This window comes from Tachyglossus aculeatus, chromosome 2, assembly GCF_015852505.1.
Source record: "Tachyglossus aculeatus isolate mTacAcu1 chromosome 2, mTacAcu1.pri, whole genome shotgun sequence".
NCBI lineage: Eukaryota > Metazoa > Chordata > Mammalia > Monotremata > Tachyglossidae > Tachyglossus > Tachyglossus aculeatus.
In genome coordinates, this window is record NC_052067.1 from 147609025 (window position 1) to 147635416 (window position 26392).

General features: G+C 42.5%; 1 protein-coding gene across 1 annotated transcript in view; it reads right to left on the reverse strand.

Annotated features, from left to right (window-relative positions):
* CPNE8 (copine 8) overlaps positions 1–26392 on the reverse strand; it is a 371034-nt gene that overhangs the window by 179977 nt on the left and 164665 nt on the right. The window contains exon 8 of the mRNA XM_038765237.1: positions 15587–15650. Coding sequence (XP_038621165.1) covers positions 15587–15650 — 64 coding nt within the window. The remainder of the gene's footprint in view (positions 1–15586; positions 15651–26392) is intronic.

The window sequence follows — 26392 nt, forward strand, 5'->3', positions numbered from 1 at the left end:
AAGCACTGTTCTAAGCCCTGGGGTAGGGTAGTTACAAGGGAATTAGGTTGTCCCACATGGAGCTCACGGTCATAATCCTCATTTTACAGATGAGGTAACTGAGGCACAGAGAAGTTAAGGGGCTTGCCCAAGGTCACACAGCTGACAAGTGGCGGAGCTGGGATTATCCTGGACATAAAAAGTTACTTCGTCAGATCAAGTGATTCATCCATTTTGGCTCTGACACCAGATAAAGGGATATTGGGAGAGGCAGAGTGATGGATGCCATCCTTGAGAGCCATCCAAATTTTTAAAAAATGTCCAATCCAACACTATACACCTCTGTAAATGGATTTATTTATTCATGAATCTATTTATGACTCTATCTAAACCTGAGGACTTTGTAGCAAATTCTGCCTAAAATATTTTTGCTCCTTGTGCCCTTATTTTTCTATTTGCTCTGACTAGTCCACAATCATTTTAACTGCCTCTCCTATTAAGATAACTGCAATTTATCTATTTATATTAATGTACATCTGTAATTTGCTTATTCATATTAATGTTTGTCTCCCCATTCAGATTGTGAGGTCATTGTGGGCAGGGAATGTGTCCGTTTAGTGTTATTTTGTACTCTCCCAAGTGCTTAGTACAGTGCTCAGAACACATTAAGCACTCACTAAATACAATTGATTGAATAATAATAATAATAATAGCAATTATTAAGCCCTTACTATGTGCAAAGCACTGGTCTAAGCGCTGGGGACGTTACAAGGTGATCAGGTTGTCCCACGGGGGGCTCAAAGTCTTAATCTTCATTTTCCAGATGAGGTGACTGAGGCGCAGAGAAGTTAAGTGACTTGCCCACAGTCACACAGCTAACAAGTGGCAGAGCTGGGATTTGAACCCATGACCTCTGACTCCAAAGCCCGGGCTCTTTCCACTGCTTCTAAATGACTTCATTTGTTGTACTCTCCTAGGTGTTTAGCCTGATGCTTGAGGATAGCCTCATTATTTCTTGCAAGACCAAACGGTACAAAACTCCATTTCCTTATAGTAGTAGGGAAAGCAGTGTGGGTCAGTGGAAAGAGCATATGCTCGGGAGTCGGAGGTCATGGGTTCTAATCCCAGCTCCACCACATGTCTGCTGTGTGACCTTGGACAAGTCACTTAACTTCTCTGAGCCTCAGTTACCTCATCTGTAAAATGGGGATTAAGACTGTGAGCCCCACATGGGACGACCTGATCACCTTGTATCCCTCCCAGTGCTTAGAACAGTGTGTTGCACATAGTAAGTGCTTAACAAATGCGATCATTATTATTAGTAGTAGTACTGCTATTCATTAGGTGCTCATTGTGTGCAGAGCACTATATTAAGCACTGGGTGGGCAAGGGGGGCACAGCAGCCGAAAGACTACATGGCCTAGGTCCTGTGGGAGGCAAAGGAGAAGAAAAATCCAGGAGGAGATGTCCCCTGATGGAGCTGAATTTCAGAAAGTCTTTGAAGGTGGGGAGTGCCAAGTTTGGGTAGATTTGAGAGAGGAAGAGTTTGCACTCAATCAATAGTATTTATTTAAAATTTACTGTGTGCAGAGCTCTGTAATAAGTACTTGGAAGACTTAGTAGACAAGGGTCCTTTCCACAAAGAGCTTACAATCTAGCAGCCAGCAGGAAAGACGTTAACCAGAGGTTGGAGATGGAACAGTTAAGAATGAGCCACAGTGATCGGGAAAGACTGGAGAGTGTGAAGTGGGATGCATTAGGTGAGAGTGGATGAGGAACAGGGTTTAGAGATTGCCTTAAATCCAGTGGTCAGGAGTTCCTATTGGATTTGGAGATGGATTCCCTAGTCTACCTATTCACTCATTCATTCAATTGTATTTATTAATTAAAATAATAATAATGATGGCATTTATTAAGCACTTACTCTGTGCAAAGCACTGTTCTAAGAGCTGGGGAGGTTACAAGGTGATCAGGTTGTCCCACGGGGGGCTCACAATCTTAATCCCCATTTTCCAGATGAGGTAACTGAGGCACAGAGAATTTACGTGACTTGCACGAAGTCACACAGGTGACAATTGGCAGAGCTGGGATTTGAACCCATGACCTCTGACTCCAAAGCCTGTGCTCTTTCCACTGGGCCACACTGCTTCTCTATTTATTGAACACTTACTGTCCGCAGTGCACTGTACTAAGCACTTGGGAAAGTACAACAATAAAAAGACACATCCCCTGCCCACAACAAGCTTACAGTCTAGAAGACAACAAGTAGGCATATCCTTATTTTACAGACTGACAAAACTCTGCCTTTTACTTAGTTTTCCATTACTTTCCAGTGATGCTCTGGACTACTTTGCTGTCACCTGTCATTAGACCAGTGATTTGAAAGAACAGTGGTTCCAAGATGGTTTCCGGTGTCAAGATTGACAAGTCAGAGCCTATCATCATGCAACTGAAATTTGGATTTTTTTCCCTTAGATGCATTACTACATTCTGACTCTTTGAAACTCGACAGCTCATTTACTCTATTTTATGAGATTTTCCTAGTTTTTCCCATCATCATGGCACTTCAGAATAGGAAAGAACTTAGTGTCATATGTAGGACTGAAAACATCATCACATAATCCCTCTTCCAGTTTTCCTAAAAAAAAAATAGTCATGTTGATTTCTGGGGGTAACCCATTATTTCTCCACCCTAAGACCTAAAGCTGTGTGACCTTGGGTAAATCATTTAACTTCTCTGGGCCTCAGTTACCTCATCTGTAAAATGGGGATTAAGAGTGTGAGCCCCATGTGGGACAGGGGCTGTGTTCAACTTAATACATTTGTATCTACTCCAGTGCTTAGAACAGTACTTGCGCATAGTAATCACTTAAGTACTATTATTATTATTATCATTATTATTATTGTATTTATACTTCTTTTCCCCCAGTTTTCTACCAATGAGGAACTATTCCCACTAATCGCATGATTATTCAGGGCTTTTTTTTAAGTCTTGGGTGTGAAGTCTCTAAGGTCTTTAGAAAACCTTGTGCCCACTCACTGCTCTTCATTTACTTCTTACTGAAATCCTCACACTAGTCAGCAGATTAATATGGTACAAGAATTTCCCCTTACAAAGAACACATTCTCTTTTCACACAAAAGGCCATTTGAAGGGGATCCTATACTTGTTTATAGATCTCACCAAATTGCCAGGTACAGAATTTAGACACCCATAATTGTGTTACTTGTTAAGCACGTACTCTATGTGCCTAGTACTGCACTAAACACTGGGGTAGATATAAAATAATCTGGTTGGACACAGTTCCTGTCTTACATGGGGCTCACAGTCTAAGAGGAAGAGAGAGCAGGTACTGAATTGTTTTTTTTTTTTTTCCAGATGAGGCCACAGAGAGGTGAAGGGCATACACAAGGTCACAGAGCAGGCAGGTGGTGGACAGTGCTTCAATAATTTCTAAGATCACCTCTGAAACTCTCTTTTCAGGATTTCCCTGAGCAACCTGTCAGCAGTTTGGCATTTACAATGGAGAGTTTACAATCTTTTGCTAAGAGCTTTGCATCCTCTCTGGCAGATTCCTTTAGAGTTTTTGGCTGAAAAGCATATGCCCCGTGATTGGTTTATATCTGGTTTACCAATTTGATCTAAAATTTCTTATGTAATCATCAGTTTCCCTACGTAAATAAGTCAATTTGTGGAAACTATTATGGAACAGCTCTTCCTTATGTAACACTTGCAGTGAATCAGTCAATACATCAATAAATCATATTTATTGAGCACTTACTATGGAGAGTGCATTATTCTAAGCACTTGGAAGGGTACAATATACCAAAAAACAGACACGGCCCTTGCCCACAATGAGCTTACAGTCCAGAGGGGGAGATGGACATTAATGTAAATAAATACATTATGGATATAATAATTGTGGTGCTTATTAAGTGCTTACTAGGTGCCAGGTACTGTACTAAGCACTGAAGTAGATAAAAGCAAATTGGGTTGGACATAGTTGATATAAGCAAGTCAGGCTGAAGGACCCCCACAGTTAAGGGGTGGGAGGCAGAGGAAGAGCCCACAAAGGAAACTGAGAAAGAACAGCCAGAGAGATAAGAGGAGAACCAGGAGAGGACAGTCAGTGAAGCCAAGGTTGGATAACATTTCCAAGGGAAGGGGTTGATCCACAGTGTTGAAAGCAGTGAGAGTTCGAGGAGGATAAGGATGGACTAGAGGCCGTTGGATTTGGCAAGAAGGAGATTATTGGTGACCTTTGAGAGGGTGGTTTCTGGGGAGTGAAGGTGATGGAAGCCAGCTTGGAGAGGGTCAAGGAGAGAATTGGAGGAGAGGAATTTGAGACCGTGGGTGTAGACAACTCGCTCTAGAAGCATGAAGAAGAATGGTAGGCAGGAGGTGGGGTGATAACTGGAGGGAGCTGTGGGGTCAAAGGAGGGTAAATCTAACATTTATATATTTCCAGTGAGTTGTAGGACAAGTTGTTCTAGAAGAACAATCCATCCTAGCCAAAAAATTCAACTCCACTTCTCCTCTACATAAGTAAATCAAATTATGTGAGTATAACTGAAATCTCCCACAATTACAGTCTGCCTTAATTATACAACTTCCCCTTTATCAATTAAAATTTTCCTTCTCACTTTCCTACTCATGTTCTGGTGGCACACGAAACAGATTTAATTACAATATTTTTGTTGCGTAAGTATGGAATTTTCAGAGCATCCCACAGTATTCCTCTTATTCAGAACAATTTGTGTTATTACAGTTTTCTTTGTCCCTCACATACCACACTAGTTCCCAATTTATCCATTCACTCTGCACTTTCTCATTTAATTCATGGCCTGGGACCACTGTATTTCCATGGATTTTCTTCATTAACCAAATCGCAGAAAAACCATTGATAGCCTAACTAGCTGTCAAACTTTCAGACTTCTTTCACAGACTTCTAGCAGGATTATATTAGAACATGATGTATAATATGCATCCTAATTTTTATAAAGCTTTCTGAAAGATTTAATTACATGCCCCTTCCCTTGAAATCTGACACTAGAAAATAATTTTGAAATGTTAGCAGGACTGGTAACATTTAGCAGGACTCTCTTCCTCCCTTCAAGGCCCTGCTGAGAGCTCACCTCCTCCAGGAGGCCTTCCCAGACTGAGCCCCTTCTTTCCTCTCCCCCTCGTCCCCCTCTCCATCCCCCCGTCTTACCTCCTTCCCTTCCCCACAGCACCTGTATATATGTATATATGGTTGTACATATTTATTACTCTGTTTATTTATTTATTTATTTATTTTACTTGTACATTTCTATCCTACTTATTTTATTTTGTTGGTATGTTTGGTTCTGTTCTCTGTCTCCCCCTTTTAGACTGTGAGCCCACTGTTGGGTAGGGACTGTCTCTATGTGATGCCAATTTGTACTTCCCAAGCGCTTAGTACAGTGCTCTGCACATAGTAAGCGCTCAATAAATACGATTGATTGATTGATTGATTGATTGGTTCTCCTCATCCTCATTCACCTTTGCTCTACTTGCTTCCTCTCTTCCATCAGTACAGTTTGGATCAGGTAACTGGAGGTGACTCTCCAATTGAATGTTTGACAGCTAGTTAGAATGTGGCTATAAATGGTGTTTTGGAAAGGGGAATTAGGTGTATAAAACAGCAATCTATTCTTCCTCTTTCACACTGAACAACCTGTTGGTGTCCTTTTGGATTTCCTCAATACTCCTATACCTTCTCCCCTCTCAAGATTACAACTGGAGAGTTTCCAGTAGTCTACCAGTCTCGACTATGGGAGGGAGGGTCAGGCAGAGGCCTGTCCATTCCATTTCTACCTTGGGCAGTGGCTAGCGAGTGGAAGGCAATCTGCTACAAGTCAAAGCTCACCCATGCTGGGCAGTAGCGGCACGGGAAAGAGTCGAGGGTGGAGATTCGAGTTCACTGCGTGTAATGAGGCAATGGTAAACCACATCCGTATTTTGACCAAGAACACTCTATGGATACACCCCAGAATGATTGGAGATGAAGGTGGGGAGTTCTGGGAGAGATGTGTCCCTGGCGTCACTATGGGTCGGAGGAGACTCGACAGCATAAGACAAGGCCTACACCTTCAGGACTTGTGAGGTTGGGTCAATTATACCTGAATCAATTATATCTGAGAGCTTTAGGTACTTATGCTTTTTCTCCCTCACCAGTTTCCTCAGCTTTTAGTTCAAAACAGTTCCAAAACATTTTTTTTTTTCATTTTCAGTGTTAGAGGCTAGTTGTGGTATTGGAAGGTGGGCCACATAACAGTAATAATAATAATAATAATAATAATAATAATAGCTTTTGTTAAGTGCTTACTATGTGCAAAGCACTGTTCTAAGCACTGGGGGTATACAAGGTGATCAGGTTGTCCCACGTGGGGTTCACAGTCTTCATCCCCATTTTACAGATGAGGTAACTGAGGCTCAGAGAAGTTAAGCGACTTGCCCAAGGTCACACTGCAGACATGTGGCGGAGTCGGGGTTAGAACCCATGACCTCTGACTCCCAAGCCCGGGCTCTTTCCACTGAGCCACGCTGCTTCACATAGGAGCAGAACCATCACTCATTAACACATGGACACTCCTTCCCACTGTGTTCAAGGTCAACACCTCCTCTGATGGATGCTACAACTGGATGTTGTAATTCCACCTAACAATAAAATGCCTACCCTGGGGCTTGGGGTGGGGAGAAATAATTCCCAATTGTCACTTCACCCTGGGTGAGGATGACATAATTTTTTATAAATCTTTCTGACAGTCTTAATTAAATGTCCCCTCCCCTGAAATCTGATATTGGAAAATAATTTTGAAATGATAACAGGGCTGGTTATCCTCATCCTCATTCACCTATGCTCTACTTGCTTCCTCTCTTCCATCAGTATAGTTTGGATCAATGCTTAGAACAGTGCTTGGCACATAGTAAGCGCTTAACAAGGCCCTACTGAGAGCTCACCTCCTCCAGGAGGCCTTCTGAGACTGAGCCCCCTCCTTCCTCTCCCCCTCGTCCCTTTCTCCATCCCCCCTGCCTTACCTCCTTCCCTTCCCCACAGCGCCTGTATATATGTATATATGTTTGTACATATTTATTACTCTATTTATTTTACTTGTACATATCTATTCTATTTATTTTATTTTGTTAATATATTTTGCTTTGTTTTCTGTCTCCCCCTTCTAGACTGTGAGCCCACTGTTGGGTAGGGACCATCTCTATATGTTGTCAACTTGTACTTCCCAATCGCTTAGTACAGTGCTCTGCACACAGTAAGCACTCAATAAATATGATTGATTGATTGATTGATTAACAAATGCCATCATTATTATTATCAGGTAACTGGAGGTGACTCTCCAATTAAATTTACTAAAAATACTCCATTTTATAAAACTGAAGGGCTCAGTTTTGTGGAACTTTATCCTGTGGGAGTTTTTCTGTAGAGACTTCTTTTAAAGGCATGTTAAATTACATATTGGGTTGTCAGGACCAATGAAAACCTGAAAGTCACAGAGGCCTTCACTGTAAGGAGTTTTACTCATCTCCACTTCTAAACTGAGCAAATACACTATTCCTAATAAGACAAAAAAAGGCTTTGTCATTAATTTTAACAAAGAAAAATGAAAAGGAGAGATAGGAACAGAACTTTAACATTTTTAAAATATTATAATACCGGATTCCTTTTTCCTCACATTACACACAGAGAAGACTATCCCTGACTCTTCCAGAGACACAGGATTTGCAGTAGAGAAAAAGGATTTGAGGTCCGATGAGATCCCGCTCAATTCAGATTCTTGATGGGAAAGCTCCATTTCCAAATTAAATTACCAAAAAACTCCTTAGCAGACACATTTTAACCAAATTGTTTCAACAAGCTGCCAATGAAATTTATGTCTAGATCTAACATTACAGAATTCATGAAGGAAGCCGAGCTCTTTTCTGATTACATCAGCACAGAAGACATTCAAGTGTGGTTTAGTGGAAAGAGCCCGGGGTTGGGAGTCAGAGGTCATGGGTTCTAATCCCCACTCTGCCCCTTGTCAGCTGTGTGACTTTGGGCAAGTCATTTCACTTCTCTATGCCTCAGTTACCTCACCTGGAAAATGAGGATTAAGACTGTGAGCCCCACATGGGACAACCTGATAATTTTGTATCTATTCTAGTGCTTAGAACAGTGCTCAACACATAGTAAGCACTTAATAAATATCATTATTAATATTATTCAAGGGTCAGCAGAGGAATTAGAACAGGAACAGTGGTAGGAAAGAAATAATTAGGCTAACCTAGCTAAAAAAAGTAACAAGAAAGATAAAATCTGCTTCTACATCTAAATAAAACCTTAATTAAATGTTTCTTAAGCTGGATTCCTTCCTCCTCCTCCCATCAGCACTTACCTTTTTAACATGATTTTTACAATTAGCCTATCGTTCCACAGCACATGGGAAGCTCATTTGGTTGACAGCTTCAAAGATATGGCATGCTAGAATTTACAGCCTCGTCTCCTGGCTGACTGCTAACAGCATGACACTTCCCTCAACCGCTTTCTTTGGAAAACTATTATGTGGGTAATTTTCTGGTAGCTTTTACTAGAATAGTTGCGGATGCTGAAGTGCAAAACCTGAGGATTTGCAGGTCTCTATTTTAAAACTCTAACTTGGTTTTCACTCCTCAAATGCCCTCTATTGAATAAAAACTAATAAGGCAATAGGATTCTCTGAGAGCAGAGATTAGCCCAAGTTAAAAGATCAGAAAAGGGAAATAAGTTCCAGATACGTAATACCTATTTTGTACAGTAAAATATCGTGAAAATACCATTCCGTCAGGTATGAAACTGTCCTTCAGGTTCGAAGTGATTTTTATTGATTTACGTGAGGGTGTCTGGCTGGGAAAGACTAATATGCAGCTGTCATGGTCTTTCCCATCATATCCCTGTGAAAGATCGCCCCTCATTGCACTGGGTTTCTTACTGATGGTGCTTGGAGCTATTTTCACTTCTTTTCCATGGTGTCCTGATCTTCTGGAAACCTTTGCTCTGCTCACAACAGTCATCCATTTCTGATTACTTCAAGGTGGACTGATCGGCCTTCTGCGGCTGTCTCCCACTGTCCGTGTCATTTCAGATCGTGCTTCACTGATTTTTAAAAAGTCTGTCACTCTGGCTTAAGGGAGCTGTATGGGTAGGATGGTGTTGATCACTCTTCTCACGATGCTCTATATGTTACCAGCTTGTACTTCCCAAGTGCTTAGTACAGTGCTCTGCACACAGTAAGCGCTCAATAAATACGATTGATGATGATGATGATGCTTGCTAGCCAAAATCAATCAATGGAATTTACTGAGCACCTCTTGTGTGCAGAGCATTGTACTAAGCATTTGGGAGAGTATAATAGGACAGCGTTGGTAGTCACGTTCCCTGACCACAAGCCAAAAGTACGATTGTGTCAGTTTATCCTAATTCACTCTCCCAAACATTTAGTAGAGTGTTCTATAGACAGTAAGCTGTCAATAAAAACCAATAATTGATGGCAAGCCTTACTCTGATGCTGTTGGTTTCACTGAATTCCCAGACCTTGAAGTTCACTGTGGGCAACAAATGTGTCTGTTGCATTGTTCTAGTGTTCTCTCCCAAGCGCTTAGTGCAGTGCTCTGTCCAGTGCTTAGAACAGTGCTTGGCACATAATAAGCACTTAAAAAACACCATCGTAATCATCACACAGTAAGCACTCAATAAATATGATTGATTGATATTGTTTGTGATGGTTTGATGTGGTGGAATTGCTCTTATAATTGCCTAGTGGAAAAAGCAGGGGCCTAAGGGCCAGGGGAACTGGATTCTAATCCTGCCTCAGCCATCTGCCTGCAGGGTGACCTTGGGCAAGTCACTGAGAGAAGTGGCGTGGCTCAGTGGAAAGAGCATGGGCTTGGGACTCAGAGATCGTGGGTTCTAATCCCGGTTCTGCCACTTGTCAGGTGGGTGACTTTGGGCAAGTCACTTAACTTCTTTATGCCTCAGTTACCTCATCTGTAAAATGGGGATTAAGAATGTGAGCCCCACGTGGATCAACCTGATTACCATATATCTCCCCCAGTGCTTAGAACAGTGCTTGGCACATAGTAAGCGCTTAACAAATGCCATAATCATCATCATCATCACTACCAGAGAAGCAGCGTGGCTCAGTGGAAAGAGCCCGGGCTTTGGAGGCAGAGGTCATGGGTTCAAATCCCCGCTCCGCCAATTGTCAGCTGTGTGACTTTGGGCAAGTCACTTAACTTCTCTGGGCCTCAGTTACCTCATCTGCAAAATGGGGATTAAGACTGTGAGCCCCACGTGGGACAACCTGATCACCTTGTATCCCCCCAGGGCTTAGAACAGTGCTTTGCACATAGTAAGCGCTTAACAAATACCATCATTATTATTATTATTATTACCAGAGCGATTGCAGATGAAGAATGGGACATTCTGGGAGATATGTGTCCATCGAGTTGCCATGGGTCAGAGATGACTCGACAGTCTAAGACAAGACCTTAGTGCTTAGTCCAGTGCTTGGCACATAGTAAGTGCTTAACAAATACCATTCATTCATTCAATCGTATTTATTGAGCGCTTACTGTGTGCAGAGCACTGTACTAAGCGCTTGGGAAGTACAAGTTGGCAACATGTAGAGACTGTCCCTACCCAACAGTGGGCTCACAGTCTATTATTATTATCATTAACATATTAATAATTATTATAAATGTAACCTAGCATCTGAAGTATGTCCAGTTCTCACAGTCATCAAAAAGGCTAGATACTACATCTGTCCCTATATACCTTTATTTTGATCTCAATCTTGATGTTGACACCATGCCGTATCTCTGAAACTACGCAAGGATTCATAGCTTTCTTGATTTGTTTTTTTTCCCTACCCAATTAACAGACTTAAATGATGGAATTTAACTTTGATTACAGAGATAATTGTTTGGAGATAGAGTTTGCCAAGTCCAGATTGGTCTTGCCAGCTCTGAAGCTACTTATGGACAACTCAACAAAGCTTTGCCTGGGAGGACATAAAAAGAGAACGAATGACTGTGGGATTCTGGAACCGTACCTATCCACGCCTACCGGCATCTGTACATACCTGTAATGTATTTACTTATTTATTTATCAATGTATGTATTTATTTATATTAATGTCTATCTGTGAGCTCTTTGTGGGCAGGGACTGTGTCTGTTTGATGTCACATTGCACCCTCCCAAGCGCTTAGTACAGTGCTTTGAACACAGCAAGCACTCTAAAAATACAATTGAATGAATGAATGAACACCTCACCAAGGGTCATTTAACCACCAGTAGTATCACCCTCAAAAACAAAGGACAAGTCTAACAAAAACTCTCAATCTGTAGTTCTTTTCCCCCTCGAGACTCTGAGCTCCTTGTGAGCAAGGATCTTGTCTACCAACTCTGTTGTACTGCATTCTCCCAAGTGCTTATTACAGTGTTCTGCACATAGTAGACAGTCGGGAAAAACCATTGATTGATTGATCTTTGCTGATTTTGAGAAGTGGTATATAAGCATCTGCATATCTTATATGTGCTTCTACAGTACAACTGCTGTGTGGCCTCAGGCAAATCACTTAATTTCTCCATGCCTCAGTTACCTCATCTGTAAAATGAGGATTGAGATGGGGAGACTTATGGGGGACGGAGATGGTGTCCAACCCAATGATCTTGTATCTACCCAGCGTCTAGTATGGTGGCTAGCACATAGTAAACACTTTAATGCCATAAAAGAAACTGCTGGAATAAGGACATAAGTCCAGCATTATCTGGAAAGGGATACCTGCTATAAGATTTTCAGGAGACTGTGAAGTAACTTGGCAAGATATTAAAAGTTTACAGTAACGTTCTAAAAGCAAAGCTGCTTTCACGATAATAACAACAATAATAGTAATAATAATTATAGTATTTGTTAAGTGCCAGACCCTATACCAAGGGCTAGGGTAGATACACGATAATTGGGTGGGCACAGTCCCTGTCCCACAATGGGCTCACAGTCTTAATCCCCGTTGTACAGACAAGATAACTGAAGCACAGAGAAGTGAAGTGACTTGCCCAAGGTCACAGAGCAGACATGTGGTGGAGCCAGGATTAGAACACAGGGCCTTATGATTCCCAGGCCCAAGCTTTAACCACTAGGCCACTCTGCTTCCCAATGACATACAGAGTAAATAACCGCTTCAGGGAGCCACAGCCACAGGGTAATAATAATAATAACAATAATAATGGCATTTATTAAGCATTTTCTATGTGCAAAGCACTGTTCTAAGCGCTGGGGAGGTTACAAAGTGATCAGGTTGTCCCAAGGGGGGCTCACAGTCTTAATCCCCATTTTACAGATGAGGTAACTGAGGCCCAGAGAAGTGAAGTGACTTGCCCTAAGTCACACAGCTGACAATTGGCAGAGCCGGGATTTGAACCCCTGATCTCTGACTCCAAAGACCATGCTCTTTCCACTGAGCCATACTGCTTCTCTAGGCACTGGTAGGTAGGCACTGGACTGGTGGCAGTTCAACATTTCGAAGCCTCCAAAGTCAAAAGCTGCAACTGTGCTCACGGTGACGTGGGAGGAGGAAATATAGGCTCTGGACCAGAGGGAGCAAAACGTTCGGGGGTTCAGGGGTTCTGGAATTTTAACTGGCTTGTTCAAGACATCAATATGCTGTGCCGCACATGCACGGTAGGAAATTACGATAGCATAAAGAACATTACTTGTGGTTGCAGAATAACAGGGTGAGATGGTACAGAATGGGAGGGGGCAGTGCCAAATATCTGAAATTGACTCTTGGCTCTATGCAAAAGTGCACATTATGAAAAGTGCATTCTTTCTCTACAGTCTTCAACCTGAGCATGTAACAAAATAACAAAAAGTCTAAATAAAGACATTGCATTAAAGAAACTTGAATTGTCAAAAATCCAAGTATATCTCTTTCCTGGGCAATGGACTGGTCTTGGGGAATAGTTCAGTTCAGTTCAGAGAAGCAGCGTGGCTCAGTGGAAAGAGCACGGGCTTTGGAGTCAGAGGTCATGGGTTTGAACGCCGACTCCGCCACATGTCTGCTGTGTGATCTTGGGCAAGTCACTTAACTTCTCTGGGCCTCAGTTACCTCATCTGTAAAATGGGGATGAAGATTGTGAGCCCCCCGTGGGACAACCTGATCACCCTGTATCCTTCCCAGCGCTTAGAACAGTGCTTTGCACATAGTAAGCGCTTAACAAATGCCAGTTATTATTATTATTATTATTATTATTATTATTATTATTCAGTTGCCACAGATATAACTCGATGAGGCAATCGGCAGGGGAAAAGCCAAAGGAGGTTTGACTAGCCAGTGACAGCTAACCACAACATCTGGACTTGAAGGACCAAAATGGAGGCACGATGTCTTGGAGCATATTTCACCTGTGCTTCTAAGGGAATATGTACACCATAGCTATAGTAGGGAGGGGACAATTGGGCAAGAATACCTAGAGCATGATGAAGTTGAGGAAGGGAAGGTAGAGGAATTAGAGATGCTGGCCACATTCAGCTAGAGGAGGAATGAGAGAAAAAGGTCACAAATACGTGTAAAATGGACAGTGATTATTGTTTCCATTTGCTGATTTCAGTCCTTGGGTAGAGTCTTCTGGATTGAACCCTTGGATAACTCAAGTGGGACTACATGGTGGTAAAGACTTCACGAGTATTACTGCGTTCTTCGATCCTCGCTAAGCGGTGTGGAGTTAGAGTCTGGTCAGTCACTCAGTCCTACATGTATTGAGTGATTAGTGTGTGCAGAGCACTGCACTAAGCACTCGGGAGAGTATGATAAAATAATAAACAGACACATTCTCAGGTCACAACGAACTGGATCTCCACAGTATGGGGATGAATCTGGATAGAAGCCCAGCTCTGAAGCTCTCCCGTGGGTTTATCCTTGGCCGACCAGCTCATTTGTAGTACCAATGATGGTCATTTTCCTAGCAGTAGCAACATCCTCTCTGACTATAGGTGGTCTTTTTATGATGGGTTGAAAACTAAGCTAAGAATGTCACACTTCAATTAAATTCTTTTTATATATGACAGTCTCTGAGGGAAGACAAGATGTAAATGTTATGGAATTCTTAAATGGGTATGGACACATAACTCAAAGTGGGTTTTTTTGTTTTTTTTCTATCAGTCTCTGGTCTGGTTCCATTGGAGTACTTAGAAAAATGAAGGATTGATGAGTGCAGTTTGTACCTTGCATAAGACAACTTGTTAAACTTGATGCCCTTCAGCATATCGCTTTCTGTGATTGCAGCCAGATGTACAGATAGGCTGCAAGCGAAGACCAAATGATAATACATATTGTTTCTTCTTGGTATTTTTAGGCTATCGATTTGCCTTATAGCCTGTTGTTTGCCTCTGTAAGGTATGTCAGGCTTGTGGCCCCCCAAGCTACCCATAGCCTGGACACTGGAAGGGAGCCAGGACCATGCTCTTGCTGTGGCTGGGGTGGAGGGCTGAAGGAAAAGAGGCTAAGCTAAAGACCTTGACATTAACTAGCTCTCCGGACCCACTTCTTGAGACTAACTCATTTAACGTCTACTTCCTAAACTCTCTCAACAGACATGACCCCCAGACATCTGCTTATCGCATCCTGCCAAGGTGGAAGGGGCCCCCTGCTTAGCGATTAGAAAAGAAAGGAAAACTGAAGAAGAAAAGAAACTGCACTGTCAACCCAAATTCCAACCAAAATGAGCAAACTATTTGGCAGCAATAGATTAGGGCCTCCCAGGAAGAAGCTTGATATTACCGTCAACAAGAATAATATAATAATAATAGTAATGGTATTTGTAAAGTGCTTACGATGTGCCAAGCACTGTTCTAAGCACTGGAGGAGGTCCTCCAAAGGGAAGGCAGAGAGAGGCTGGGCTCAGGGACCTCTTAGTCCAGGGACGTCCGTGCCAGTCCAGCTCACTAAAGACCTGAACACCGGACAAGATTGATCATCTTGCGGTAGGAAAACTCTACGCCTGGGCTGGACGGGGTACAGTTGTGTCGCTATAGCTGAATCTCTGATTTCCTGTTGATTTTGTGCCACCTGGTAAAATATCTAGTTTCTAAGTTGGGATGATCATTCCCTCGGCGGCCCCCGGCACACGAACCTTCTAGTATAATTTTGGGTAACGAGTTGCCACTAGGACACACCAATACCGGCAACTGAAAGGACCATGAATTTCATATGGCAGAAACAATTCTAGAATGTACATGCTGAGATTTAATTGCCATTATAATTCTTTGCAATGGCCGATTAGAATTGGAAAGGAAAAGTACTTTTACTGAAAATATACCCTATTTGAAAAGAATGAGCCGAGACCACATAAATGTGAATCTAATTGCCAAATGAGCCTAGCGTCTCCAGCGAGTGATAAGTTCACAGTACTGAATCACAACAAACTTAACAATAATATGCTTGCTCGTTAGACACCCGAATAAAATTAATGTTTTAAAGAATCATAATATCTCAGGAAAACATAGTATCCAAAATACAAAATTGTACGAAAAATTCAGGAAAATTTCACTTACCCTACAACAGTTCAGCTCTTCTGCTGTGAGAATTATTGTTCCACATTTCTTCCCTGGAATTCCTCTATAACAACAATTGTTTTTAAAATGCTGTGAATATATACTTTTTTTAATTTAGTCAAATCAATAGTGTTCTATCCTCACTGGGCATCAAACCAAAGGACTCTATTCCTTCCCTCCAACTCAAGGTACAACTATGCCTTAAGAATATGAAAAGATGAATCTCTCAAATGTTCTCCAGTGAAGGCAAGATTTTGCCAAAATAAAACAGAAAAATCAATCACCTGCTACTTCTAGCTATACAATAATCAGAAGATGGGCCCATAAAGTAGCTCTTTCGACTGTAGGCAGGGAAAGTATCTACCAACTATGTTAAATTGAATTGTCCTAAGTGCTTCATACAGTACTCTCCTCCCCATCACCCCCCACCACAGCACTTGTATATAATTGTACAGATTTATTACTCTATTTTACTTGTACATATTTACTATTCTATTTATTTTGTTAATGATGTGCATATAGCAATAATTCTATTTGTTCTGGTGATTTTGACACCGGTCTACAGGTTTTGTTTTGTTGTCCGTCTCCCCCTTCTAGACTGTGAACCCACTGTTGGGTAGGAACCATCTCTATATGTTGCCGACTTGTACTTCCCAACCACTTAGTACAGTGCTCTGCACACAGTAAGTGCTCAATAAATACAAATGAATGAATGAATGCTCTGCAAACAGTGAGTGCTCAATAAATCCCTTTTTTTTATGGTATTTGTTAAGTGTTCACTTTGTGTCAAGTACTGTTCTAAACTCTGGGGTAGATACAAGCTTATCAGTTTGGAAACAGTCTCTGCCCAACATGGGGCTCACAGTTGAAGTGAAAGGGAGGAGGGTTTAATCCCCATTTTACAGATGAGGTAACTGAGACACTGGGAAGTTAAGTGTCACACAGTTAGCCCTTGGAAGAGCTGGGATTAGAACTCAGATCATCCGTGTCCCAGGTCCAGGCTCTTTCCGATAAGCCATGCTGCTTCTCGATTGATTGCTATGAACATCTGTGACCTAATCTACTTCTGTTCAAGGACCCCAACAGTGAGTCTTAGCATTACAATTCAGAAGAGATCCAGTTTCACAACCTGATCCTAAATACAAGATTTCTGTGCAGAGTCCAACTAGACTAAGCGACATTTCCCCAAAATTACATTATGTCTGAAAAGAACATGAGAGGTGATTCAGTAATTTCCATTAACTTTTAGTCTCAATTCAGAATTTGAACCCCCCCAGAGAACCCAGTTTATCAACAGTTGAATACTAAGTATTAATTATACTCTATCGCCGAAAGCAAACCACGACCAAAACATAATCCCATAAAGTTAACCTAAATATTTTTCAAAACAATAATCAGTAGGTTGGGGCACATATATCCCAGGCAGCAAGAAACTGGGGCCTCAACGATTTTCAGGATAAGAACCCAGCTAGCTCAGGATTCCACCTACCCTGGAGACAACAGGATGCTTAGAGGAGCTATGTCATGCCGATTTTTTGACATCCATTCTAATATGAATGGATGTAGCAACAGCCATTTCGTTTTTCTTCATTCATTCAATTGTATTTACTGAGCGCTTACTGAGTGCAGAGCACTATACTAAGCACTTGGAAAGTACAATTCTGCAACAAATAGAGACAATCCCACCCACAACAGGCTCGCAGTCTAGAAGGGGGGAGACAGACAGCAAAACAAGTAAACAGGCATCAATAGCATCAATATAAATAAATATAATTATAGATATATACACATCATGAAGAAAATAAATAGAATAATAAATATGTACATATTTACACGAGTGACGTGGGGCGGGGAGGGCGGAGGAGGGAGTCAAGACAATGGGGAGGGGAGGAGGAGCAGAGGAAAAGGGATGCTCATTTTGGGAAGGCCTCAGACTTTGTAACCCTGCAGCCCCATTTCCGCTTCTTGTAGCCCGTTATAAACTGCTCATCCCCTCTCACTTGGACTATAAGCCCCATGTAGGTGAGGGACTGTATCCAACCTGATTATCTTCTATCTACACACACAGTCTGCACTTAACAAGTACCATTAAAAAATAAAAAGAATTTACCCATTCATTCAATCCTATTTATTGAGCACTTACTTTAATAATAATAATGATGGTATTTGTTAAGGGCTTACTGTATGCCAAAAAGTGTTCTAAGCACTGGGGGAGATACAAGGTAATCAGGTCGTCCCACGTGGGGCTCACAGTCTTGATCCCCATTTTACAGATGAGGTAACTGAGGCACAGAGAAGTCCCAAAGTCACATAGCTGAAAAGCAGATGAGCCAGGATTAGAACCCACGCCCTCTGACTCCCAAGCCCGTGCTCTTTCCACTAAGCCACACTGCTCCTCTAAATCTTTACTTTCTAATCTTTGCTTTCTGTGGAGCACTGTTCTAAGTGCTGGGAGAGTACAGTATATCAGTGAACAGTCACATTCCCAGCCAACAATGAGCTTAAAGGCTGGTGGTGGGGAGACAGACCTCAATACCAATAAATAAAATTACAGATGTGTACATAAGTGCTGCGGGGTGGGGAGAGAGGAAGAGCAATGTGGCTCAAGCACAAGAGTGAAGAAGGCAGAATATGCAGGTGATCCTGGGCTTTCTGTTAGTGGAAGGGGAGAGGAGCGAGTGAGTTAAGTGCAGTGGAGAGGGTGGTGTGGAGAATGTCTATTTGGTCTATTTGGTTTACAGTGCTCTGCCCATAGTAAGTGCTCAATAAATACGATTGATGATGATGGTCATCAAGGGAGGGGAGTTTGGGTATGGAGGCTAAGTGGGCCATGATGACTTGAGAAAGTTGGATGGGGTCCCCAGAGATCGGAGGTCTCTGTCGGGGAAGAGTACAGATTTGAGGGGAAGAGGTGTGTGGCAGAGGAGGCAAGTGAAGAAGTTATTCATTCATTCAATTCATTCAATCGTATTTATTGAGCGCTTACTGTGTGCAGAGCACTGTACTGAGCGCTTGGGAAGTACAAGTTGGCAACATATAGAGACGGTCCCTACCCAACAGTGGGCTCACAGTCTAGAAGGGGGAGACAGAGAACAAAACAAAACACATTAACAAAATAAGTTATGTTTGGATAAAAGGATTTCAGAGTTGGTGAGCGGACCTATTGATATTATCACCTTGTACAGTTTTCTGTGCTAATCCAATCCATATGTTTTCATCCACTGTTTATAAAACTGCCTCATTTTGTTTGTTTAGAACGCACAATCTTCAAGATACAGTTGTCAGTCAATCTTATCTATTGAGCGCTTACTGTGTGCAAAGCACTTGAGAGAGTACAATATAACAATATAACAGACATATGTCTTGCCCACAACAAGCTTACAGTCTATTCATTCATTCATTCAATCGTATTTATTGAGCACTTACTGTGTGCAGAGCACTGTACTAAGCACGTGGGAAGTACAAGTTGGCAACATATAGAGACGGTCCCTACCCAACAGCGGGCTCACAGCCTAGAAGGGGGATACAGACAACAAAACAAAACATATTAACAAAATAAAAGAAATAGAATAAATATGTACAAATAAAATAGAGTAATAAATATGTACAAACATATATACTTATATACAGGTGCTGTGTGGAAGGGAAGGAGGTAAGGCGAGGGGGATGGGGAGGGGGAGGAGGGGAAGAGGAAGGAGGGGGATCAGACAGGGAAGGCCTCCTGGAGGAGGTGAGCTCTCAGTAGGGCTTTGAAGGGAGGAAGAGAGGGGGAGAGAGGCATTAATATAAATAAATTACAGACATGTACATGAGTGCCATGGGGCTGGGAGGGAATGAATAAAAGGAGCAAGACAGGACAATGCAGAAGGGAGTTGAAGGAAAGGAAAAGAGGGCTTGAGAAATTTGACAACTACGAGTCTATGCTTGCCCTGTATATATCCTTCATGATTTTATAGACTTCAACTGTGTTCTCTCTTACCCACGTACTTCCTAGATTGAGAAATCCTAAACCTTTTAGTCAGTCCATTTAGAGAAGCTACTTTACTTCACTGACTTCTAGGACTATCTGCAAACATACTATCTGCAAGGATGCAATTGCATTGGACAAATATCTCATCTGTACAGCTCTAGCTAAGGCTTTCAAATCAAATAATACTGAGTTGTGCCAAAAGGTTCTAGTCTCAAATTCTCCCGTTGCTGGCTGACTCACACATTGGGGAGCATTGTCAAAGTGTGGATTCGAAGCAATTTTCCACACCCGGCCAATAGGTTCACTCTGTGCTGACTTGGTAAACTAGGTTTGTTACTCAGGTACCTAGTTACTAGGCAACTCCATTCTGTTTTCCTATTTATGAAATGGACGTGAACTGCAACCTCTCCAACACCGGCGATGGAAGAAAACTTGCAAACAATGAGCCAATTTCCAACCAGTTTCTATTCCTCGGGTATAAATTCATAATGATCCATTCCCATACTCGCAGATTATGGGTAACAATCTGGCTTCCCTTGGAGATATGTGGGCAGAAAGTATCTACTGATTCTGTTGTATTGTTCTATATTGAGTGCTCTGCACACAGTAAACACTCAAATACCATTGATTGATTGGTTGAAACCATAGCAGAAACAAGGGAGTAATCACCGGCTCCTCGCCGCTCGAAACGTGTAATGTCTTGGACACTTGTTCTGTGAACCAAGTGGCCTGTGGAATTCACTTTCCCACTCATCTGTAATCTTAAACACTCTCCACTCTTAGCCATGATTTCAGGTTTGGGAAGGTAAGGGTGGCAAAGATAGGGAAATCAGTTCTCTATAAACACTGCTTCTGGAGTTCTGCATAATAATAATAATAATAATAATAATAATGATGATAATGGTATTTATTAAGCACTTGCAATATGCCAAGCACTGTTCTAAGCGCTGGAGTAGACACGAGGTAATCAGGTTGGAACCCAGGCCCTGTCCCACATGGGGCTCGCAGTCTTAATCCCCATTTTACAGAAGAGGTAAGAGGCACAGAGAAGTGAAGTGACTTACCCAAGGTCACACAGCTAGCAAGTGGCAGAGCCAGGATTAGAACCCTCCCCAGCTAGTGTTCTTGCCACAAGACCATGCTGCTTCCCATATTAATAGTAGTAGCATTTGTTAAGCATTCACTATGTGCCAAGCCCTGTCCAAACTGCTGGGGTACATACTAGGTAATCAAGTCTTACACCATCCTGGTTACTCACAGGGCTCCAAATCTAAGTGGGAGATGTTGAAACCCCATTTTGCAGATGAGGAAAAAAAGACATAAAGCCGGAAAGCGATTTGCCCATGGTCACAGAGCAGACAAGTGGCAGAGCTGGGATCAGAAGCCAGGTCCTCTGATTTCCAGGCCCGTGCTCTTTCCACTAGGCCATGATACATGAGTAAAGAACTCATTTCAGCGGGATGCCAAGAGAGCAGCTGTTTGTCAAGATGAAGAGAGATAACTGCAGGCATGGGAAGGAAAAATTGGAAGCAAAGCAACACAGTTGTAACTGTGGAGAGGGAACAGCAGGAGACAGAGCAAGCTGACGTGCAGAACTCGGAGCTAGAATAGTTGTTTCTGAGTAAAACTATCGTAAAGGAACGGACTACACTTCCACTGAGCAGGGAAAATGACTGCAGGTCAAACAGCTGCCAGTATCACATGGCAATGCAATCAATAGCTTCATCGTCAAGTAACACTATAATAAAAAAAAGTATGGAACTTGTTCAGCACCTACTATGTGCCAAGCACTGTGCTGGCCCCTGAGATAGTTACAAGATAGGTCCCACATTGGGTATGCAGTCTAAGTACGAGGAAGTACAGGTATTGAATCCCCCTTTGGCAGATAAGGGAACTGAGGCAGATATTATTATTACCTGGGACAATAATAATGATAATAATTACAGGTAATAATAATAATAACAATTAAGGCATCTGTTAAGCACAGCATGGCTCAGTGGAAATAATAACAATAATAATGATGGCATTTGTTAAGCGCTTACTATGTCCAAAGCACTGTTCTAAGTGCTGGGGAGGATATAAGGTGATCGGGTTGTCCCATGTGGGGCTCACAGTCTTAATCCTCATTTTCCAGATGAGGGAAGTAAGGCCCAGAGAAGTGAAGTGACCTGCCCACAGTCACACAGCTGACAAGTGCTGGAGCCGGGGTTAGAACCCACTTGGTGTCATCCTTGACTCCGTTCTCTCGTTCACCCCTCACATCCAGTCCGTCACCAAAACCTGCCAGTCTCAGCTCCGCAACATTGCCAAGATCCGCCCTTTCCCCTCCAACCAAACCGCTACCCTGCTTGTTCAAGCTCGCATCCTATCCCATCTGGATTACTGCATCAGCCTCCTCTCCGATCTCCCATCCTCCTGTCTCTCCCCACTTCAATCCATACTCCACGCCGCTGCCCGGATCGTCTTTGTCCAGAAACGCTCTGGGCATGTTACTCCCCTCCTCAAAAATCTCCAGTGGCTACCAAACAACCTACGCATCAGACAAAAACTCCTCACCCTCGGCTTCAAGGCTCTCCATCACCTCGCCCACTCCTACCTCACCTCCCATCTCTCCTTCTCCAGCCCAGCCCGCACCCTCCGCTCCTCTGCCGCTAATCTCCTCACTGGGCCTCGTTCTCCCCTGTCCCGCCGTCGACCCCCGGCCCACGTCCTCCCCCTGGCCTGGAATGCCCTCCCTCCAAACATCCGCCAAGCTAGCTCTCTTCCTCCCTTCAAGGCCCTACTGAGAGCTCACCTCCTCCAGGAAGCCTTCCCAGACTGAGCCCCCTCCTCCCTCTCCCCTTCTCCCCCTCCCCATCCCCCCGCCTTACCTCCTTCCCCTTCCCACAGCACCTGTATAGATGTATATATGTTTGTACGTATTTATTACTCTATTTATTCATTTATTTTATTTGTACATATTTATTCTATTTATTTTATTTTGTTAATTTGTTTTGTTGTCTGTCTCCCCCTTCTAGACTGTGAGCCCACTGTTGGGTAGAGACCGTCTCTATATGTTGCCAACTTGTACTTCCCAAGCGCTTAGTACAGTGCTCTGCACACAGTAAGCACTCAATTAATACAATTGAATGAATGAATGAATGAATGACCTCTGACTCTCCAGCCTGGGCTCTTTCCACTGAGCCACTCAGCTTCTCAAGGTCAAACAGCAGATAAGCAGTGGAGTCAGGATTAGATTCCAGGTCCCCTAAATTATAAGCACATTGTGGGCAGAGAATGTGTCTGTTAAATTGTTATCGTACTCTCCCAAGAGCTTAGTACAGGGCTCTGAACACAGTAAGTGCTCAATAAATACGATTGAATGACAGACTCTGGCTCTCGGATCTGCACTCTTTCAAATGGGCCCTGCTGTTTCTAATAAACCTGAACATATCTCTCTATGTTATTAAACACGTGCGTCTTGCCTTGCCTTCCTCTAATGATCAAGAATATGAAGTCATCATCATCATCGACAACGGCACTTAATGAATGCAGAGACCCCTGAGTGGACTCTCAGCGTCTTGGGTGGAAGCATCCCTCTAAACTGTAAGCTCATTGTGGGCTGGGAAGCTGTCTAACTGTTCTATTGTACACTCCCAAGCACTTAATGCAGTCCTCGGCATACAGTAAACAGCGTGGCTCAGTGGAAAGAACCGGGGCTTGGGAATCAGAGGAGATAATAATAACAATAATAATGATAGCATTTATTAAGCGCTTACTATGTTCAAAGCACTGTGGATTCTAATCCCGGCTACGCCACCTGTCTGCTCTGTGACCTTGGGCTAGCCACTTCACTTCTCTGTGCCTCGGTTACCTCATCTGGAAAATAGGGATTAAAATTGTGAGCCCCACGCGGAACAACCTGATTACCTTGTATCTACCCCAACGCTTAGAACAGTGCTCGGCACATAGTAAGCGCTTAATGAATACCATAATAATAATAATAATGATAGCATTTATTAAGCGCTTACTATGTGCAAGACACTGTACTAAGCACTGGGGAGGTTACAAGGTGATCAGGTTGTCCCACGGGGGGCTCACAGTCAATCCCCATTTTACAGATGAGGTAACTGAGGCACAGAGAAGTGAAGTGACTTACCCAAAGTCACACAGCTGGCAATTGGCAGCACCAGAATTTGAACCCATGACCTCTGACTCCAAAGCCCGGGATCTTTCCATTGAGTCATGCTGCTTCTAATATAAGAATAATAATAATAATAATAATAATGATAATAATAATAATAATATAATATAATAATAATAACAATAATAATGGCTCAATAAATACAATTGACTGACTCCTGCTGTTATTGGCTCTTCCTACTGCCCCTGGGCTGGAAACATGCCTTTTATGAAGCAAACTGCCTATTTATCACCTGGTTAATGCCTAGGGTTACGTTGGAGGAAAAAAGGGATAGATTTCTGGTTGCAGATTAATTTTTAGCTTTCTCTTTGCGTGTCCAACCTTCTCTGAGTAAACTGTTATTGCTGGCAAATATTATGTCAGCCCATTCCGTCTCAAAGGTGTTTATTCCTAGCTTTATGTATTTACAAAACTCTCTTACAGAGGCATTTTCCAAATCTCGTGGATAATTTTGAGCTTGGTAGAAACAATTTGGCATAAACGACTCTCTGGACATTATTAATCAATCCCTGAATGTGAGATTTTAACCCACTTATAAATATGTATCTGAAATTCTATTACTGAACTGCTTTATGCTTCATATTATTAATTGAAAAACTTTATTCTTGGACTGTCACACCACCTTTCTTTTAAGCAATTCTAAGGGCTTTGATAAATATTATCTACTTTGACTTTGTAATAGCCCTGTATGGTCACTATAGAATGTCATCCTGAGAAAACAGATCAAGGGTGGAACAATCCAGTAATCTCTCAACACTTAAATGTGTTGCTCTGTATCATTTATGACAGCAAATAATATGTTTGATCGATCCATTAGTGGTATTTGTTGAGCGCTTAAGATGTGCCAAGTGTTTTAGGCACTTGGGAGAATGCAAGAGAATTGGTAGACATGATCCCTGCCCACAAGTCACTTGCAGTCTAGAGAGAAAGATGGACATTTCAAAAAAATCAAATAGAGGAAATTGCAGGGTATAATGATATGTTCATAAGTTCTGGGGAGCTGAGGTAAGTAGGAAATATGGAGCCAAGTGCTTAGGTGATGCAGAAGGGAGGGTAAATAGAGGAAATTAGTGAAGACCTCTTACAGAGTTATTCACTCGTATTTATTGAGTGCTTACTGTGTGTAGAGCACTGTACTAAACTCTTGGGAAGTACAAGTTGGCAACATATAGAGACGGTCTCTACCCAACAATGGGCTCACAGTCTAGAAGGGGGAGACAGACAACAAAACAAAACAAAACATATTAACAAAATAAAATAAATAGAATAGTAAATATGTACAAGGAAAATAGAGTAATAAATCTGTACAAACATATACACAGGTGCTGTGGGGAGGGGAAAGAGATAGGGCGGGGGGGATGGGGAGGAGGAGGAGGGGGGAGAGGGAGGAGAGGGCTCAGTCTGGGAAGGCCTCCTGGAGGAGGTGAGCTCTCAGCAGGGCCTTGAAGGGAGGAAGAGAGCTAGCTTGGCGGATGGGCAGAGGGAGGGCATTCCAGGCCAGGGGGAGGACGTGGGCCGGGGGTCGATGGCGGGACAGGCGAGAACGAGGTACAGTGAGGAGGTTAGCGGCAGAGGAGCAGAGGGTGCGGGCTGGGCTGGAGAAGGAAAGACGTGACTTTAGCAGGGCTTTGAAGATGGGGAAAGTGCTGAAGGTCTGTTGGATATTGAGACAAAAGGGGTTCCCTGCTCAAAGGATGATGTACGTAAGTAGTCGGCAGCATGACAGACAAAATCGAGATACAGTGAGTACGTTGGTGTAAGAGGAGCAAGGTGTGTGTGTTGTGTTTTAATAGTAGATAAACGAGGAGGAAGAGAGGAGGAGGACGAGGGGAAGAGTTGACTGAGCATCTTAAAGCCAACGGTAAGGAACTTCTGTTCGATGTGGATTGACGGCAAGTATCAGAGGAGTGGGGAGAAGTGAACCGAGCTTCTGTTTTAGAAAAATGATCCAGGCAGCAGAGTGAAATGCGGCCTGGACAGGGGAGAGACAGGAGGCAGGGAAGTCAGCCAGAAGGCTAATGCAATAGTAAAGGTAAAATAGAACTGATTGGATCGGTAGTTTGGATGGAAAGGGAAGGGCAGACTCTACAGATGCACTGACTGCTAGATGCTTAGACTGTAAACGAGATTAGTTATGAGACAAAATAAGTTAAACTGAATGCAACCCAATGACGTTCGAATGGTGCTCTGCACGCAGTAAGCACTCAACAACAACGATTGAATGAATGAATATTTTCACTGACAAGACAATCACAATCTTAGCAACATATTTTAGTAAAATTTGGCTAATTTCAAGAACTCATTAAGTATTTGAGCATTTATGGTTCGATTTGCTTAGGCTATTTAGTTATGTGGCAGTCACAGATGGTTGAGAAACAGTAGCATTCAGCTTGGTACGTAACAATCAGGAAGGGAACACTCGTATTTAGCAAAGGTATCAGGGAGCCAGTGAAACAAAAATACCGAGCCAAAGACAGCAACAGATCCAAGCAAAATGACGGGATACACAAACTAAATGTGGGAACATGAAAATGTGGGGAAATATGTTAGAGAATAAATGTGAGAAAATGTTGAGTTCATCTCAACCCTAGCTTCTCAGAGAGCCACCCACCCCCCACAGCAAAATTAAAAATTGTCAAAAGCAATGTACAAT